Consider the following 19591-nt stretch of genomic DNA (forward strand, 5'->3'; position numbering starts at 1 on the left):
TGGATTGTGGCTTGAATAAGTGAGAGCGTCAGGGGGGATACTGACGTGGAGTTCGACAGGATTGTTGAGCGTTTGGAAACGGGAGCATTGGGTTCTGCAGGCCCATGTGTAGTCGCACCGGATTGTGCGCAATATCTGCCCTAGGGTAGACCGGTCTGGGTCTGAGTGGCCGCGAGACCAACTGATGTAAATAAGTGTGGTGTAGGGTATGGATATCCCTAGTAATCAGTGAGTATTCTTAGTATCCCTATAGATTTAGTGGTGTTTTTGATAATATGAGCTTGTATATTGCGAGTTCCCCATCCTCAGGTAGGTACCAGGTGCCTGGATAGGTGGTCCTGAGGAGGGAAGGTGATTACGTTCTGGCTGGGCTGGAGGGGCCCCTGGGGGCTGATCCCACCTACTCAGAAAATCCAGCCATTACATAGACCCAATGGAACTTCAGCTTCCATTGCAAAGCCTGCATGTGCCTTACAATGCGGCTAAGAGTCCAGTCATCCTGGGCTGAGGTTGAAACATCAGGAGATAGACACATACTGCATTCAAATATCCAACATCATTGGGGTACATGAAACAACAAGATCTCATGCTGGGCAAGTCTTTGTAGTAAAGTCATGGTAAGAAGTTTAGAGGGACGCAAAAGCAGAAAATAGATCTGCAGTATGCAGGAAATCCTCACTGAAAGTAAAGACAAAGTGATATATGACCCACAACAATCAGACACATAAGTTATACCATGGGATGGGGTAGGATGGAGGGGATTGGAAGAACCTCATATATACTTGGTGGGTATGTCCTAAAGTGACAATACATGGGAAATAAGTACTGATAGCCATAAAGGGGAGATTGTGCAATTCCCCATACCAACGAATATATCAATAACAATAGTAATTATACCAGACACCTGAGGGGCACTGACAGGTAGCGAATGAGCTTGCATTTTTAACTATTAATGTAACTAGATTTTGGAAACAAACATCAGTGCCAACAGTGCAGACACAGTACACCATGCTTAGGAAAACAACAGCAATCATGCCTCCCAAATCACCAGTTCAAAACAGAGACAACTTACTGGAAGTGTGGCATCCAGTGCAGGATTATATGTAGACAGACTGCAGGGAGAGAACAAGATGACACATTTTGAAACTTTTTGACTAACAATCCACTGGAATAAATGGCGCAAGGCCGCACATTACGGAACCTGGATAATATAACACATTATTTTGAATTAGAAACATGATAAACCCAACACAAGAACCCCAGAGGGGCAAAGTAAGATGTAGGAGGATGTGGGGGAGGGATTGCATAGGATGAGGAATTGAAAGGGATGCTGCAATCTAGATTCTGTTTTTGTTGTTTAGGTTATGACTCAGGAGTACAAAATGTAATGTTCTGTACAGATACTGTGTGGCCAGAGGATTCACTATTCCAATATGTGGATGTAATAGGCAAGATCTAAATGTCAAATTAACAATAAACAGCACTTACAAAAACAAAAGATGTGGTAGTGTTTTTTCGCAGTCTGACATTCTGAAGGCGTTCCTTAGTTATTTCACCTCACATCCCTCCAGGTTGAGGCTTGCTCTCTTATGGGAGCCATTAACTCTAATAAGCTGCTAGGTACATGCTGGCATTAAAAGAGAAGCATCAACTAAGCTAATAGATCCGACTATGGCAAGTTTCTGCAATGTTAGTCTATCGCAAGTATATTCTACAACAATAAGAAACAAGCATTGGCAGAGCCAATAGGTCTCGCCTTTGGGACCTTATAAGTCTTTATTTTTTATGTTCATCTGGTACCTGTAGTTCTTCTTTAAATCCTAAAGGCCGCACTAAAACTAAAGGGAAATATCCAGGGTGAGCAACTGAAAGCTGTCATTGGAGAGGAGATGATATTGCTGTTGTCTGTACTATAGCTCATACAAATTGAATGAAGCATTGCTGCTCTTTGTACTGAACCTGGGGAATCTTGTTCGCCTCTTCCCGTGCTGTAACCATTGTCAGAGCTAAAAAAGCTTGCACTCATTACAACCTTGTTAATCAAACTTTCTTTGTGGTGTACTCAGGTAGTTCATACGGCATGTCCATGCAATGTTTTTTTTTGCTGACATTGCAAACTTTCTGCATTGCGTTATTTAAATGTCGCGCAACCCTGCTCTGACGTTCTCATTAAAAGAATAACGGTCCATCTGAGCAGTTCTGATATGTATCATTAAAATACATCATCTCTGTTTAGAGGTTCTGCCACCGGCAGTTATAACATAGAAACCTTCTATACTAGAGTTCTGATAGTGTCACATTGCATAATTAACATGCCCTTTGAAAGATGTTCGTACAGTTTCATTCACATTATAGCAGCACTGCCGTGTGGTGTTAGGGATCTCTTATAAAAAGTGCTGCTGTCCTGACCGGATGGCCAGTCGGAAAATGTCACATTAAAACATTTGATTCCTGCTCAAACATTCATGAACTGTGGCACTGAGGTATTCTGGCGCTACAGTGAAGGGCAGGTCATGACCCACAGTAGGTATGTAGCAGCTCTGCGGACTAGAGCTCTTGCAAGAAGGGTTGGTACTGTCAGATTTAAAGTATATTATAAATAAATCATCAAAATATGGCAGTTTTCCGACAACGTCTGTGCCCCTTTCTTCAACCCTATCTCCAGATTCACATTGTGGGATCATGCACAGAATCCTGAAGCTGCTTCGTGAGGAGCGCATTTGGAGCCATAGCGTGGCTTTCGGGAGCAAGCAGACGAAAACAAGCGCAGCCGTGCCCGGGTGGCGGCAAAAGTGAAAGCAGCTGCAGCATCCCGCAAGTTGCTCGTAAACGCAAGCCCTAGGCCTTTTCACACGAATTCCAAGAGGCTGTTTTCCTAGAGCAGCACATACGCGCTGCGCTAGGCTCGACCTAAAAATGAAAAAAACAAATTTCACCCTAAATTGAATATTGACTTTGTCAATGTGTTTTAGCCTTTTTCTACTGCAGAGAAGCTGCTGTGCAGCAGGACTAAAAGTTAGGAAAAAAGTGCTATGATGCGTCCATGCCCTACAATTTTGTTTTATGGCAGGAAGAGGGAACAAGCAAGAATGAGAGAATAGGGGAGGAGCCAAGATGGCGTCCAGGTCGGACGTGTAGTCCCTCGGCTCCGAGGACCATCTCCTCCTTTGTAACTATCCTGCCGGTGATCCTGCACCAAGGCGGCACATTGCGGAAGCTGATGTCTTCCGACGACCTGCGGCGAAATCCTGAGGCTTGCGCTTCCTTGCAAGTGGGTGAAACGTCCGGCTGCAGTTTGCGGCCCGCAGCAGCCCTGAGGCCGGGACCTCAAGTGGATGTCGAGACCGGCTGCCAGGCGAACAACATCGGGCTTCAGCGACTGTGGGGAACCGCTCGGAACTTTTTACCGAGAAACGGCCGAACTTGCAACATGCGCCCCACTGGACTGCAGGTACAGAGCCAAGCGTGCCTGGCGATTTGACTGTGGAAATCGTACGATTGCAGGAGCCCGGACTGTTGGCTGCCAAGAAACTGCTTGCGCACTTTCCCGCCAACGGCCGGAGGTTCCCGAATTTTCCGCCCCTTCGACATCGAACAGGGCGGCATCTTTAAGGGACAATGCTTATGGCCACATCTCGGTTCTGCCGGCCGTTCCTTTACTACACAGAGATCTGATGCCCCATTGTGCGCAGCCTGGCCCGACTCGGAGTGTCTCTACCGAAGACTGCGGAGGGCATAATGGAGTGCAGCCTTGAGGAGTCTGGGACACAGTGTGGTCGCGGACGTGTGGAGCAGGGGGACATGTTTGGAAGGGAACGTGGAAGTGATCAGGGCTATGGCGATTTATTGGCGGCTGTTGTCTCCCTTCATCACGATATGGTGTACTCTGTTCGAACCCTGGCCAGCAAGGTGGACGATATAGTGTGTGCACTGGGGCGCTTGAAAACGGCTGACTCGCAGGTTCACAGGAACTTTCCTTGCTCCACGTCTGCTGCAACAAGATGGCTGCCTCATGCGACAGTGACGGCTTTGAGACCCCAAGCCCTGAAACGATTCTCGCTGCAGATGGTGTTTGCCCGGGATGACGTGCAAACCGAGGATTGCAATCGCGACGGGAGTGTTCTCCCCACGTCATGCTCCCCATTCCCCGGGGTCCGCTCCAGAAGGGGCTAGACACTGAGACTTTCTTCCCTGGCCCGGTTACGCTCTATAACATGAGGATGGTGTACTTTGTGCCCAGCCTGGGATCACTGGATCTGCTTGTACCTGATACGGTTGAGTGCTTGAATCAAATTGACTCTTTTGGACTACCGTTCACGTCCTCCTGGGTTACCTTGGTAAGCAGTGGCGGAAAAGAGAAAACTGGACAGGGATGAACGCTTCTTATCACAGACTGGCAGTTTCTTCGTTGCTGACTGCGACAGATGGGTGGCGTGCTGATATCTTTGATTGCGCGGTGTGCCGACTTCGTGCTTTTAAATTGTTTTGCTAGTAATGCTTTATGTCACCGGACTTTATACCTTGTGCTAATATCGGACTTACGGGAGGATGAAGCCGGGGGACGGGTGGTGGGCTCCTCCCCGCTTCTCATTACTTTATTGTAGTTATAGATTAGGACCCTTTTCTTACTCTCTATATTTCGGGACTCCTTTTTGTGGGGCGACAGGCACACTGCTAGGGGGGGGGGGGGGGGGGGGGGGTAGGCCGTAGCCAGCTGCAGGGGTGCAGGGTGGGGGGTGGGAGGGTTTTCTTTGTTTATTTCGTTTTTGTTCTATGGGCCTTCTATTCTTTTTCTTTTTCTTCTCGGTTTAGACGTTTTTCTTTATTGTGGCAAGTCGTGGTTCTGGCAATTTTAGTGCATTGTATACTTGTCTCTCCTGATCCTATAAGGCCGGAACCAATGTGTTGTTCTACGATATCCTGATACCGTTTATCCTTCAGAACTAAAATTTGAAAATTAGACCTCAGTACCTCTGTAATAGATCCTTCGCGCATCGCCTTACTGATATGTACTGCATTTGTGAGCCTTCGAGCTTTGTGTTGGGATGTATGTACAACTTCCTATAAGTAAAGGTCTTCCAAAAATAAAAAAAAATAAAAAAAGAATGAGAGAATAGGGTGAGGGAAAGCAACAACATGGGACAGGGTAGAAGGGAAATCGACATACAAAAACATGCACTCTTAGTGAGTGATGCAAGTAAAAGAAAGGTTGTAGCCCAGGCCAGAAACCACCAGCATCGGAAGGACACTTCCATAGAAAGGAGCAGTACTTGGGCCATGCTCCTGGGGAGGGAGAAAAAAAACGAAGAGAAAGTGAATCTGGCATCCGCTGACCGAACAGGAGGCATCAAGTAAGAGTGACAAGGAGCCCAACCAATGGCAAGCCATAGGCTTACTTGGGCTTTCTTTAGGTTAACAATATACCTCTCAAGCAACAGTGCTTGTGTGGTCTCAGGTGAGATCTAAAAATGTAACCACTGAATAGAATTTTAATATAACAGGACGGATCTTCCTAATAGCAAGGTGTACTTGAGAAATCCTTTTTAGTTTTAATCACATCACAGGAAGGTGCAATTGAATTTTAAATGTTGTAACCTTAGTTTAACACTTCATAGTTAGGTTTTTACTCGCAGAACCTACCCCGAATGAATAGATCATGAAGTTTGATTATTGATTAAATCACTCTCCGTTGAGATTGGTCTACTCCCAAGGTAAATGTTTATTGTGCAGAGTAGCATTTCAACACATCATTCTTTTCCCACTTCAGTTAGGACCCAGCCACATGCATACCAGTCTTGACCCAGCTCCAAAAAAACAGTCCAGCCCGAACTGGTAGACCAGTCCAAAGATGGTTTGGAAAGATAGCCAGAGCAAATGCCACTGGTTAGAATTACTGCAAGCATTTCTCCCATCACCTTTAGTGTGTATGATGTACCAGCCTGAGTGGCAAGGGCATGCCCAGACATGGGCTCCGTACACACTGTGCCACTGGAACCAAGCTACACCTGACTGACAAGCCCTATTCAGGTGTAAAATCTACCTTGGGTTACTTGTACTCAGATTCAGGGAGTACGTAGACAGGCAGTTTGGGTTTGACGGTTCCTACTGGAGCAGGGTAAAGACTGATTGCATACTTAAAGTAACAAACATCTTGGGCAAAAGAACGACGCGCTGGAATGCTACCCTAACCGATTACCAATGGTTAGAGGTATTGCAAGCAGTCCTCTCAACATCGTTTGTGTGTTTGATAAAACGCACTGCTACTTCGATTCAAAGGCATACAAAAATCTCCCTTATTTCAATAGTTCCATTTTGCATTTCATGGCCAGCCCACCTTTTTCATTCTAGGATAAAGCACATATAAGTGAATATATTTGCAATATGAAACTAGATGTTTCCCAAATCAGTTAACATAAGGAAGTCCAATTCACGCTTTATGGGCAGTGTAGTTTACCACCACTCTATTCTACTGTGATAAAATTACCCACTTCTGTAAAAGTAGTTTTTATTCACAAAAGGAAATATTACACCCACGTCTAAAACATTTTTGTACAATTTGAAATACCAAAATCGAGTGTCTTCCCATTCGTAAGCAAAATATTTAAACTAAACCATATCATCATATAAAAAGTAATTTGGACTCTTGCAGAAAAAAAAAGGGGAGTGGGGAATCGAAAAAGAAAAACCTTTTGTTTGAAACGTAGAGCAAACATACAACGAAATGCTGTGTTTTCATTACAGTAAGATAATTCCACACAGTGAACAAATCTCAATTAAACACTGTCAACACTGTGGAAAGTGTCCTTCTGCATGTACATGGAAACTGCATCGATTTCAGCATGTGCGATCTAGAATCACAGCAATCCTGTGGCCTTAAGAGTCTCTTAGAGCGGGTCTGTTCCTTAACAGTCTCTTAGAAATGTCTAAAATCAACACCATCATCCTCAGACGCCGTAGTCAGCTGGAATTAAAAAGCAAGCTTCTTCATCAGTAGATAAACACGGGAATCCACCTCAAAACCATGAAGATTGTTGGCATCACCCTGCAGCCTCATCAGCAGCCCACCGTAGGAAACATACGCGGATCTAGAAAAAGAAAAATACAAGATAAGATTGCGAAAAGGAGCCATTCTTTAATAGAACATCAAATTACTTCTCCATCTAGGCAGTGAAAGAAAGCTCACTAATCCTCAAAATGAATAGAAGTATTAAATACAGGATAAGATTGCCTTACTCTGGCCGATTTAGTTCTGCATGCCAATTAATAATACAGGTCTATGCGGTTAGTGGTTTTTTATCCTACACGGACACACGTCTTTGTGGAATTGTTTTGGTTCACATTTTAAGATAAATTTTAATTGTCTGTTCTTCCAGAAATGCCTCACTGTGAGTGGGTGGATCCCAAAACTTGAGAGTAAACATTTACAGCCACTGACCCCATTTAAAGCAAATTATTCCGTTTAGGATCAAACTGCTTTGGAAGTTTTCCTGAATTCTTTTCTTTTCCTCCACAATCTCTGAAGGACTGGTGAGCATCAGGTGCATTTTTATACAACAAATCAGTCACTGTTAAAGGCAATTTCAGTTATGTTTTTAGCAGTCTGACCATCTTGCACCATGCCCTCATGCTCACAATATTTATTTTCCCCTACGTAAAAGCAGAGATGCTCAGTTTGGTAATTTTTTTATCTGTAGGTTTTAAATCCAAAGTCTTTTCCTCCCAAACACCACCCTTCACTTCAAATTATTATGAAGGCCACACCTTATAAGCGCTACCTTCTTTGTTGACGAGAACATTTCTTCATCAAATTATAAAGATAACTCCATGGAGCCCAAATCTTGCAAAGGAGGAGACCTCCACGCTTCTATGGGGTATTTGAACCAAGTATGATATATGAATCAGACACACAAACTGAAAGCAAAGCGTTTTCTGTATTTATCTTACCAAGTAAAGATCCATACATTAGGGCTTGTTTTTAGGGTTTTCATGTTGTCAATCATAGCAGCCAACCCAATATCTAGACAAGCTAACACAATAGGGAAAGATTAAAGAGGGCAGAGATTTTCCTAAATAGCCGCAAATGTGCAAGTGTTTCTAATATGATGCTAATGCCTCCTTTAAATGTTGCTGCTCATGGTGCTAAAACAAACAAACATCCAAGTTCGAGTGCACACTTCTCAGATAAATATATGTGGAAATATACAGGAGGAAATTTCAATTCTCACTAAAAAACAAAACAGACGTGGTAAGATTAGCAAAAACCAGGAGGCATAAATATGATGTAGGATCAGGGGAACAACTTGACAAGACAAAATAAAAAATATTTCTGCAAAGCTTGCTCTTAAGACCTGGATAACTACAAAAAAAGTCTACATAGGACATTAATATGATAGAAGATAACTTGCTTGAAATAGCTTAAAAAGTGATGGGTCAAAAACTGTATTTGTCCATAGAAAACTTATCTGAGAATATGTTGTCCTCTATACAGGAGCGAAGTATGAACATTTGTAACGAAGGAAACAAAAGGCTAGTGTTATGCAGGGTGATCAGATAGAATCAGCCAGCCCACAAACACCATTTCTAAGGAGCACAGAGAAGGCTCCAATAACCTGTCAGGAGGTCTACAGGGAAATAATTTTAGAGACACAAAGGAAAAAGGCGCCATTACTGAAGCATTAGGACTGTTCACCAAGTTTTGATTGTGAGAAATGAAGCTGAAGTCACACCTAGTAGAAAACGTTGAGACATCTTTAGAAAATTTCGAAAGGTTCATGAAATTACACGTTTTACTCAAGGCCACGAAGAATTTGAGAGTACTGATATATTTGTGGCTATCCTTTAAGGAGATGGTTCACGTACACCAATGCAGTGACCAAATAATAACAGATCAACTTATTGTACAATATTATGGTAAGCCCTTTAATGATGGATTGCAGGTGAGAAGGGACCATGTATCACCAAGTCAACAGACTAACCGAAGTAGTGTATGCCTGACTTAGAAAGGTAAGAGGGAATTGTGAAGGGGTTAAGTGTGAGAAACAAATTAAAGAATAAAGCTGTGGAGTGGTGAAATTTGAAAGAGAGCACAACCATTTATAACAAGACAAATGGAAGCATTACCCCCAGCATTACTGATGCTGCAGTACCATGTATTTAGCTGATTTCAGAGGTTGTCTGTCTCGCTGGCAGCCACTGTTGTCCAACTGGAATGTTTTGTGAGTTGATGCTAATATCTATAATCTGTATTTCAATTCAGGACATGTTAGGCTTATGTCAGCAGACCAGGTGAGTTTATGGTGTTGTCTACAAGGATACTTAACACTATTATCATGTCCACATTTTGTGGGGCTCTTTAACACATGTATGTAGGTTAATGCTTGGATTGGATGTATGACGTTACAACGCATGATTTTACCACGCATGCCTTTACAACGCGGTTTTTACAACGCATGCCTTTACAACGCATAGTGCTTTGGGGCGCTGAATAGTGAATAGTTTAATTTAATATTCCAACTCCAGTCCCTGTGGATAGTAGGGAAGGTGTTGGATAGTAAATTAAACCTATTCCCTATCCTAGAGCGCCCCCCAGCGCAATGCGTTGTAATGGTTTGCATTGTAAAAGTAGCGTCGTAAAGGCACTGCGTGGTAAAAGTTGCGTTGTAAAGGATGTTTCCCCTTGTGATATGCAATCTTGGGATACTAGACTTCCACAGTATCTTTACAGAACAAAACTTATAACATGGAACAAATTTCAGTCTAATATTTACTATCATTAAACTCGCCCTTCTCGCACATTTACAATTGCAGAGAAATACTTTATAACCTGCTGACGTGAACAAGTTCTTAAGTTCATGAGCGCATGGCTCCAAAGCAAATATTTTAAGCAGTTGAAGCTTCTTGGAATATTAATGGCAACTTAGTTTTATTCTGCAGGGGCAGGCAGGACCAATGGCCTGGAACTCTCCCATCCTTAGTAAATATCCTAACGCTGATGTCACACACCATCTTAGTACATCATAGCATGGGTGGTTGCTAGTAAAAACAAGCACTGACAGAGCCAATGGGTCTAGCCAGTTTATAAGTCAAAGTACTTGTTTACTGATTGGCAAGTTAGCGTGTGTGTTGTAGTGTTGCTGGGTAAATGTTAGAATGAGGCAACATTTAGAAGGATCAGTGAGTGCACGGGAGAAGATAACATTATTCATTTCCTGTGTATATGCACAAAACTTAAAGTTGAAAGAAAAGCTATACTTAAGAGGCATTTCAACTCCTGGGGAATACGGACCTGTAGATAAGCATTGATAAGATGCCTTCATGCAGAGGACATAGCACTGAATTCAGCTTTTTAAAGTTTTTATTATTAGTAAAAAGGGCATTAGATCAGTACAATTAATTTGCGAAGTCACATTACGGACCTCAGCTTTTGGAAATTTAATAATAGTAAGGCGGCAAGTTAAATCTACAAGATTACTTTGAGATCAATGCGAGATGTAATATAGGATGTATATAAAAGGAAAAGTTGTACTTGAAATTTGCTATATTTAACCCTAAAGATGAAATTGATCATTTTAGTAATATTTACGTTTTATTAACAGTTTTAAATCAAATTTGTATTAGTTATATATTTTTTAGTTATATAGGAATTACTGTTAGCATATGGTGAGGTTTTAATTAATCAAACAATAAAAAGAAATTGAATTGATTAAGTGCACTGATAAGTGGAGGAGTAATTAATGCTGACAGGTTACAGCAATCTAATTGGCTGAGGTGGCAGACAGAGGTAGAGATAATGCGGTGGCAGACAGAGGTAGAGATAATGCTATCGCAACAACCTGTATACCTGATATATCAAGGAAGAGGTGGTGTAGTTGGAAGCGCTCCAATGAGGGTGCTGTTAGGTGTTTAAGAGGGGGATTCCATGATCACTGCTGAAAGAACAGTTTCTGAGAGTGATGTAGGTGTGAAAACAGAAAATCCCCTTTGAAGTCAATGGAGGCATTCTATTTTTCCCAGGGGGAAAATGACTGAAAAGAGGGAGAGACCTGCCAAATGAAGGACAGTTAACAGGCATTAACCTAATAATAGGTCATATCAGTCAAAGACATAGGGTTGGTGTAAAACAGATTATGCAGTACATCTGCCTGGATATCTTTGAAGAGAACAGTTATATGAAAAATATAGAAAATATGTTGCCCTGCCCTTAACAGTGGGTTGTCTGGCTATAAAATAGAAAACTAATATTAACGATGCTGAACATACAAAGGAAATGCTAACAACATCAATGCAATCCCAAACTACGAAGCATCCACTTTAAACTCCATAAAAGGTGCTGTAATTTTTAGGTTTCGCTGGGGGACGGAGCCGTTAGGCTCCGCCTCCAGAGAAATCTGTAGTTTCTAGTATGGGTGACTTTAACACGCCCCTCTGCTTCATTGGCTAGCTCCATAAATGGAGGCTAGCCATTGGAACAGAGAGGCGTCCGTCAATGCCGGACCAGACACGGGGGCGTTCCCGAGATTCTTTGGCTTTGGCGACGTCACGCGACGCCGGGAACGCCCCCGAGTCTGTTCCGGCATTGCCGGCACCTCCCGTGCTGCTCGGGACGGGTCTCCTTATTATGCCCAGGTCTGCAGGTGAGTGACCTTCCCCCTCCCTCCCTTTCTCCCCCTCCCTCCCTCCCTTACTGCTCGATCCCCGCCCGGGGGTTTCTTCAGCCGGCCGGCCAATCCTAGCGCGGCCGGCCGGAAGTGCCCGCCCCCCCGCCGCCCGGGGGAAGAAGGAAGACGGCAGCCCACAAGAAGTATGGCGGCCAGGCTCAGCCATCGGGACTCCATGGGAGGGGGAGAAGCCGCGCCTCCTCCCGGGCTCCTCCAGCAGCATTGGCGGCGGCTCGGGGTGCGTGCTTGAGTTGCTGCCATCCGAGAGCGGAGGAGGGAAGCCCGACTCGCCCAGCATGAGCCACGAGCCCTGTGGGAGGCACTAGGACCCAGGGCCGCATGAAGGACAACAGGTAACCATTATTTTTCAGGACATTCCCCCGAGCCGCAGCCGGTCCCGATGCCGTTGTAACACGGCCTCCGCTCTCCCCCTCCCCTCCCACAGCAGATCCCCGCCTCCCCCTCCCCTCCCACAGCAGATCCCCGCCTCCCGAGCCGGCCGAAAGTGCCAGAATGCAACCGGAGGGTGCGCGCTGAGTCCGCGGTAAATATGCTCCTTAGAATGCGGCTGCCAGTACCACTAAAACAGCAGGCAATCTGGCAGATGATACCGACTCTTCCTATCTTTAATGCTTACTTGTCTTGCTTCGCCTCACTTCATATATCAGTACGGCACTTGCTTCTCTGACACTGTGCTTCATGTTTTGGACAGCACGTTGCAAACAATGCTTGTTTATTTTGTCGGAGTTCATTGACCTTTCTCGTCTTCCTCAGAGGGAACACCGCCCCTGCTGCAGTGGTTCACCTCACTCCTTCGGCACGTTCTTTTCCCATACCGTTTGTCATTGCGCCGGGGCCCGTCGACTTCTCGTTGCTCCAAGAAGTCCAGGTGAGTGCTCTGCCTTTTGATTACCCTTTCCCGCCCCCCTCTCCCCGTGTGTCCGTTCCCGCCCCCCCCTCTCCCGCTGTTGGTGTGCCCGTTCCCGCCCCCCCTCCCGCGGTCTGTGTCTCCGGCCCCTTGTAAATGCTTGTTTATGTTTACGCTCATGCAGAGCGTCCCTTTTGCCTGCTTCCAGACTCCGGCTCTCGTTACTACGAGACTCCACTTCCTATACTGACACCCCACTTTTTAGAACAGTTGCCGCTCTAGTGGTTTCTGAGGGTTGTTTTTTATCACTTCCGCCTGGCATTTTCAGTGTCCATTACCCGGGACACGAGACGCCAGACTAGACTACAGACACACAGCTACGAGAGCCCAGGTAAGTGTTGGGTTCCGTGGGATGGCCGCCCGAGGATTAACCTCAGCCGTGAGGAGAGTTATTGATTTCCCTCCGTTTTACCCACGTCTTGTCTTAGGTCTCCATAGCTTTGGACTTATCCGTCCTATGACCACAAGTCTTCAATCCTACTATTTGTTCTACATACGGTCCATGATCGGTTTAGATTACCCACCGGCCCTGCGGTGAGTATTGAACCTCGATAAATACGGGCATTTGCGTATTTTGTGCCGCACTGTCTTATCCTTTCACAGAATTTTCAGGATCCCTTCACTTAATCGACAGGTATGAAGGGTAACACCCCCTTTCATGTTATTCACGACGCAAGTCTAACCCACATGTTCTGTCTGATTTTTCTGGCTCACTCCTCTCCTTCATTTCAGTCTGTGGCTCTACTCTTTCCTCAAATACTTGTTTGCGGTGCTGATATATGAAACATGGATTGTGCATGGGTAGCTGGTCATTGTGAGGTACCATTTTCTGTTTATACATTTCACTCTTGCATTACGCTCTGAATATCCATTCAGGTTACTTTTGGATTACATGTTTAGAACTCTAGCAATTCCCACACTTGTGTTTGCCAGCATGCTGTTTCAATTTCCAGCACTTCCACATTTATTTTGTTTTTAAGACCTCATCCAAACCTTTTGATAGACAAAATTTTCATCTTTACTTAAACCGTACCAGGCCCATGTGTGTAGCAAGCATATTTGTCTTTCATGTAATGCCCTTTTGTGTTTTTTCTGCATGTCGAACAATGTCACTTGGAAATGGCCTAGTCGGCGCAGGCTTCATCCACCATTATAACTGCATACATGATTTTGATTTCTTGTATATGTGTGGTTTCCCTCCAGACTTTGGCAAACACGTTTTGATAACATTCATAAAGGGTTCTTTATGGCTGAGAGAGAGACAGTAATTTCCTGTTTGTTCTTCGGGCCTCCCCCTTGTGTTTTTCACTTTCGCACAGCTACCCTGCTTGAGGATTACTTGCTCCCCAAAGGCTGCTTCCTGTCGCGTGGATCAAAGTTGCGCACCCGCCCAAAATGCCCACGGTTCCCCCTGAAAACGAAGCATGCAGTGTTTGCTGGCCCGGTGATTGTGCCACTTTGAATGCTGATAGCAATCAGTATGAACTTTCCTATTGCTGATGTAATGATGATGAATGCCGTGACACTGCTGCTTCAGACAGCTCTTCCCTGAGGATGCAAAGAACGTGTTAACACTCACTTCGATTGATGTTTTTCACCTGCTCCTTTCCAAATGTGTCTATCACATGTGCTCCTTGCCCTCTCTCTCCTGTCTTCTCTCACACTCTTGGCTTCACTCTCCATCTACCTCCCCATTTTCTCCTCACTCTCTATCCTTCTCTCTTTATCTTTCCTTTTTGCACACTCTCTCGCTCCTGCCCTCCTTCCTGCTTTCTTCTTCTTTCCTGTCTTCCCTATCCCTTCTCTCACTCTATTCCATCTGCCCTCCTTCTTGCTTTCTCTCTCTTCTGCCTTCTTACTCTCTCCTGCCCTCCGTTTCCAGCTCTCTCTTCTGCTCTCTCTCACCTTCTTGTCCTCCATCCCTCTCTTGTTCTCTCTCCTTTCTGTTTCAATCTCTCTTCCTTTTGCCCTCCCTCTACATCTCACATTCCTGCCTTTCACTCTCCATCTACCTCCCCATTTTCTCCTCACTCTCTATCCTGCACTCCTTAGCTTTTCTTTTCACTCTCTCGCTTCTGCCCTCCTTCCTGCTCTCTTCTTCTTTCGTGTCCTCCCTATCCCTTCTGCCTTCTCTCACTCTATTCCTATTTCTATTTCTATTTAAAATTATTTGTACAGCGCACGTACACCTGCGGTTTCTTGGCGCTAGTAACTGAGAGAGGTCAGAGGAGAAGTCCCGGGCTAGACAAAAGAAGAGGGACTGGGGAATTATTTAAAGGATTTATCGAAAAGATATGTCTTGAGTTGTTTTCGAAATAACAGATATGAGGTGGAGGCTCTGAGATCTGCAGGCAGGGAGTTCCAAAGCGTCGGGGCGAGGGTCGCAAACTTCGAGCCTCCCCATTTCTTTCTTCGGAACCGTGGGACAGTGAGAAGGGATTGAGAAGATGACCTAAGTTCCCTAGATGGAACATAGGGAATGATCTCTGAGGAGATGAAAGCTGGCGCCGTGCCCAGTCGTGCTTGGAAGGTGATAGATGCAAGCTTAAACTGGACACGGGCCCAGACGGGAAGCCAATGTAAAGCTTTCAAGAGAGGAGTGGTATGAGAGGATTTAGGGAGTTTGAACACCAGGCGTGCCGCCTGGTTCTGGATCTGCTGCAAACGCCGAAGACTATATGCAGGGATACCTGCATATAGGGCGTTGCCATAATCCAGGCGGGATACGACCATGGCAAGGGTGATAAGTTTTAGTGCATCAAAGGAAAAGAAACGGGACACCTTACGAATGGTGCGAAGAGCCAAGAAGGAAGAGGAAACCACAGAACTCACCTGGGAGTGAAGGGTAAGTTGTGAGTTGAGCTTGATGCCAAGGGTTTTAACCGAGGTGGAGGGAACGGGTGGGGCACCAAGAGAAGGGGGCCAGAAAATGGGGGACCAGGGGCTGGATGAACCACCCGTCAACACCAGCTCGGTCTTATCTGGGTTGAGCTTAAGATGGTTGTGGTTCATCCAGTCTCGGATATGCATCATGACGGTTTGAAAGTTGGAGATGGAGTCGGGGGAGGAGGAAAGGTTAAACACAAGCTGGAGGTCATCCGCATAATTGAATACGGTGACCTCCATTTGTTGCAATGAAAAGATAAGAGGGGAGATGTAAAGATTGAATAAGAGGGGGGAGAGGGAGGAACCTTGGGGAACCCCGCACTGAACGTCACGGAAGTCTGCGGTGAAGTCACCCAGGCGAACAGCCTGGGTGCGGTCCCTCAGGAAGGAGGATAACCAAACCAGCACGGTACCCCCGATCCCCGCCGCCCTGACACGGGAAAGTAAGATGGAATGATCCACCGTGTCAAAGGCGGCTGAGAGGTCGAGGAGAACCAGGGCCTGAGGTTGGTTGGTGTCCATTCCCTCCCTGAGGTTATCAAGGACCGAAAGCACAACAGACTCCGTGGAGTGTGCGGGGCGGAACCCTCTTCCCTCCTTCTTGCTCTCTTCTACCATCCCTCTCTTTTCTGCCTTCTTACTCCCTCCTGCCCTCCCTTTCCACCTCTCTCTTCTGCTCTTTCACCTTCTTGTCCTCCCTCTCTCTCGTTCTCTCTCCTTCCTGTCCTCTCCTCCTCTAGCCATCCTTCTCCTACCTGCCCTCCCTCTCCTTTCTGCCCTCTCTCACACACTCCTACCTTCCCTCCTGCCCTCCCACTCCTTCTTGCCCTCCCTCTCCTTTCTGCCTCTTTTCCTTCCTGCCCCCTCTTCCTTTTGACCTCTCTTCCTTCTTCCTTCTTACTCCTGCTCTCCTTAACTTCTATATCTATCACTTCTTCTCTTGCACTCAGTCTCCATCTCTCTCCTTCTTGCCCTCTCTCTCCTGTCTTCTCTCACACTCCTGGCTTCACTAACATGCTTTAGGAAATAAAGTGTATTCTAATTCACTGTGCATCTGTAACTAATTGCATTATAAATGCAATCCATATTTCTGTGTAAAGTAAAACACATCAACGTTTTACACATAATTCAAAGAAGTTAGAAAAGACCATTTGTCAAAAGCAATACCAAAAGCTCAAACTTTAACAAAGGCGAAACCATTGCATTGTAAATGCTTGTTTTTGTTGAAGTGGAAAATCCTCCCTTAATCTTAGTGGTTCGAAGGTTAACTGCACCAGACAACGCGAGAGCGTCGTTTTAGCTTTAATAAGTTGAATGGAGCAGGAAAGTTAACAATGATTTTTGTGATTTGATTTCAAAGGTTATTGCTATAAGCTTCACTTCCTAATTTATGCTCCTTGGTTTCTCTTTATGCTCCTTCTCGACCTATGCATCTGGTTCTAGGTGCCTTGGGCCTGTCCCTCATTCTCCTAGTACCTCTTCTAGATTTTGCTTCTTCGTATCTCTGGTTTCCCTCTTGCAAAATCAGCTTCCTGTGCTAGTTAAAACTTGTTCCTAAAAAGCTGACTTTAAAAAAATGAGTTTGTTGTCTACCTGTCACTGATATAATCCTGGGCTGTGGCAACTATTTGTATTGTACAGTTATAGACGGCTTTGAATAAAAGTGCTATAATAAATTAAATAAAAAGAATAAGCAAGACTAGAAACAACCTTCACAATAAATAACAGTTTTTAATATTAGGTATTATGGTCTGAGTACAGACTCCTGTCAGACTGAGCTTCAACATTCCAGGCTTTTCTCTAGTTCCTTATACAGCTGTAGCACCTGAGATATAAAGGTAGAGAGTAGCCTTATCTCAGTCTGACCTTCCTCCCCAGAGATCATTAGAGCTTCTCCAGACTTCAATCCTACTAAACATCTTCAAACAAGCTGAGTTTTCTTTCCGCATCCCTTGGGCCAAGTCTCACTTCACTTGTAGCATCTGATAAATGTTCTCCTTATGCAATATATCTGCTTTGTAATATCTCCGGCATGTTCTTTCACAAGTTTCACTCTGCCTGGAGTACTCTGTGGCAGTCCTTCTTCCCGGAGCATCACTTTACTCGAAAATTTAATTAGGCTTTCTACTGCATTCTTTCTCTGTCACTCGAGTTTGAAGACCCACTTTTTCACCACACTAGGGAAAGCGACTGGAGGCAGTGCTCTCTCTCAATAACAAGAGGCTGTTTACACCGCTCTCTACCACAACCCGACTTAGCCAAGGGGACATCCCTATGCAGAAGCCCAGCTTAAAACACTCAACATTTTTGATAGGCTTATGCATGGTAGGCTTGGAGAAATGGGGAAATGCTGCAATTCTCTACCTCTCACGCCTTGCTTCTGTAAAATGAGCATACAGCCATCACTCGCCTATGCATTGTCCTGGCTGGCTTTTATCCAAGACAGAATAGTCTTCATCCATCCATCCATGGTGGAGCTTGTTTGGGAGTAGACTGCTAAACTACTGGCAAGTAAAGGAACCTCACAAAAGTATTAAAATGCTTTCCTCTACAATGTGTTCAATGAAGCGTTGCATAATCGAACAATTTCTGGAAAGAAATTATACATTTTGGATTTATGGATATGTCTGATATGTGACTGGTATTCCGCAACTCAGCCTTAAATCTCATCCTATTTTTAGTGCATTTTTGAACAGACACAGCTTTTTTAATCCAACAAAAAGCCTGTGATTTCAAAATCAGCTCCACTATGACCCCCTTACCCCCAAAGGCATGGAAAGATTTTATTTAGTGATTGACAAAATTCATGTCACAGCATGATGTCTTCAAAGCAACATTAATTTCAAATGACATCGAGTACATCCAACATTTTGCATCTTTTTTTATGCCTCTGATCTTGAGGTGCTGCTCCCTCAGTGGAATCAGGAGCTTCCAGGAGTCCCTTCTTGAGAGCACAGAATAAAGCCAAAACCGAGGAAGAGGAGCCAGATTTTTAAAACACATCTCCCATGTGCAGAATTTAAAAAGCACTACTTTTGTTAGAAGATGTGTGCACATGTAGGTTTGTGTGATGCCTAACATCGTGTATGTTTTATGCAAACCTTTGTGCTTCCATGCCTAACGCTTGGAATAATATCCGCAGAATGGGATTTAGCTTTTTTCCTAAGAAACAAATTTCCTGAAGCATTGAGATCCACTTTCTATCAGTAACTGTGTGTTATAATGTCACATTAACAAAATACTAATGCCATTGAATTTGTCGCAGATAGTCTGTAACTGCATTGCAGGCTGCTTAATTAATTTTTGTTTGCGCTCTTTTAGAGATGCTTGGTTTCATACACCTTTGGAATCCCCATAAATGTACACGACCCATCTCTCTCTGTTCTACCGTCTCAACGTTCTGCCTTACAAACCCTGCTCTCAATTTCTGCAAATCCTGAGCTCTAATAAAGCTAGCATAAGTTTAATTTTGTGGATTTCCTATTTCTTTTTTAGGTTTTGAGATGTTGCAAGTTAGTACAAGCAGCCCTATAAAAGGGAGAAACTAAGATGGGAGAAGATAAGGATGATGGGACCAGGGTAGAGAAAGAATCTGGGGCATGAAGGACAGCAGAAATAATATGGGGATGTGGAACACAGGGAATTCGGAAATTAGCAACACAGCGCTGCGAGGCAATACGCTGAATGACCAGGATGACACAGCTGAAATGAGAAGCAATACAGGAAAATAATAACAACAGACTGCATGTCAGATGTAGAAGCCTTTACAGAGTCTAGTACTGTTTTGGAATAGTCAAAACTCACAGGCGGGTGGCAGCTTCCGTTGATGTTTCATCACCTTCTATCCTGTACACCTTTCCATACATCACATATTCAAACTGATCAGCCCTGCGAACAAACAAAAAAGGTTTTACAAAGCAGCTGAGAAGACACAATTAATTTGACAACATTCACTAATACCACCCAGGCTAGCAAGTCTGAGCCTTCTTACAGATCTGGATCGAACAAGGACCCTTAAAAGGATTTTTTTTTACCTGAACCCTGAAATAACAGATTAAAGCACAATACGCGGATAAGCAAAGGAAGACCAAATAATTTTCCTAGAAAAAAGGTACTTTAA

General features: G+C 44.4%; 1 protein-coding gene across 2 annotated transcripts in view; it reads right to left on the bottom strand.

Moving 5' to 3' along the window:
- Positions 1-6477: 6477 nt before the first annotated feature.
- POLR2H (RNA polymerase II, I and III subunit H) overlaps positions 6478-19591 on the bottom strand; it is a 33989-nt gene continuing 20875 nt past the window's right edge. For both annotated transcript variants that reach the window (XM_086944946.1, XM_086944947.1), the window contains exons 4-5: positions 19276-19359; positions 6478-7085 (exon numbers count right to left, since the gene is read on the bottom strand). In XM_086944946.1, the coding sequence (XP_086801072.1) occupies positions 6968-7085; positions 19276-19359 (202 nt within the window). In that variant the 3' untranslated portion in view covers positions 6478-6967. The remainder of the gene's footprint in view (positions 7086-19275; positions 19360-19591) is intronic.

Source organism: Lissotriton vulgaris, chromosome 11 (genome assembly GCF_964263255.1).
Source record: "Lissotriton vulgaris chromosome 11, aLisVul1.2, whole genome shotgun sequence".
NCBI classification, from domain to species: Eukaryota; Metazoa; Chordata; class Amphibia; order Caudata; family Salamandridae; genus Lissotriton; species Lissotriton vulgaris.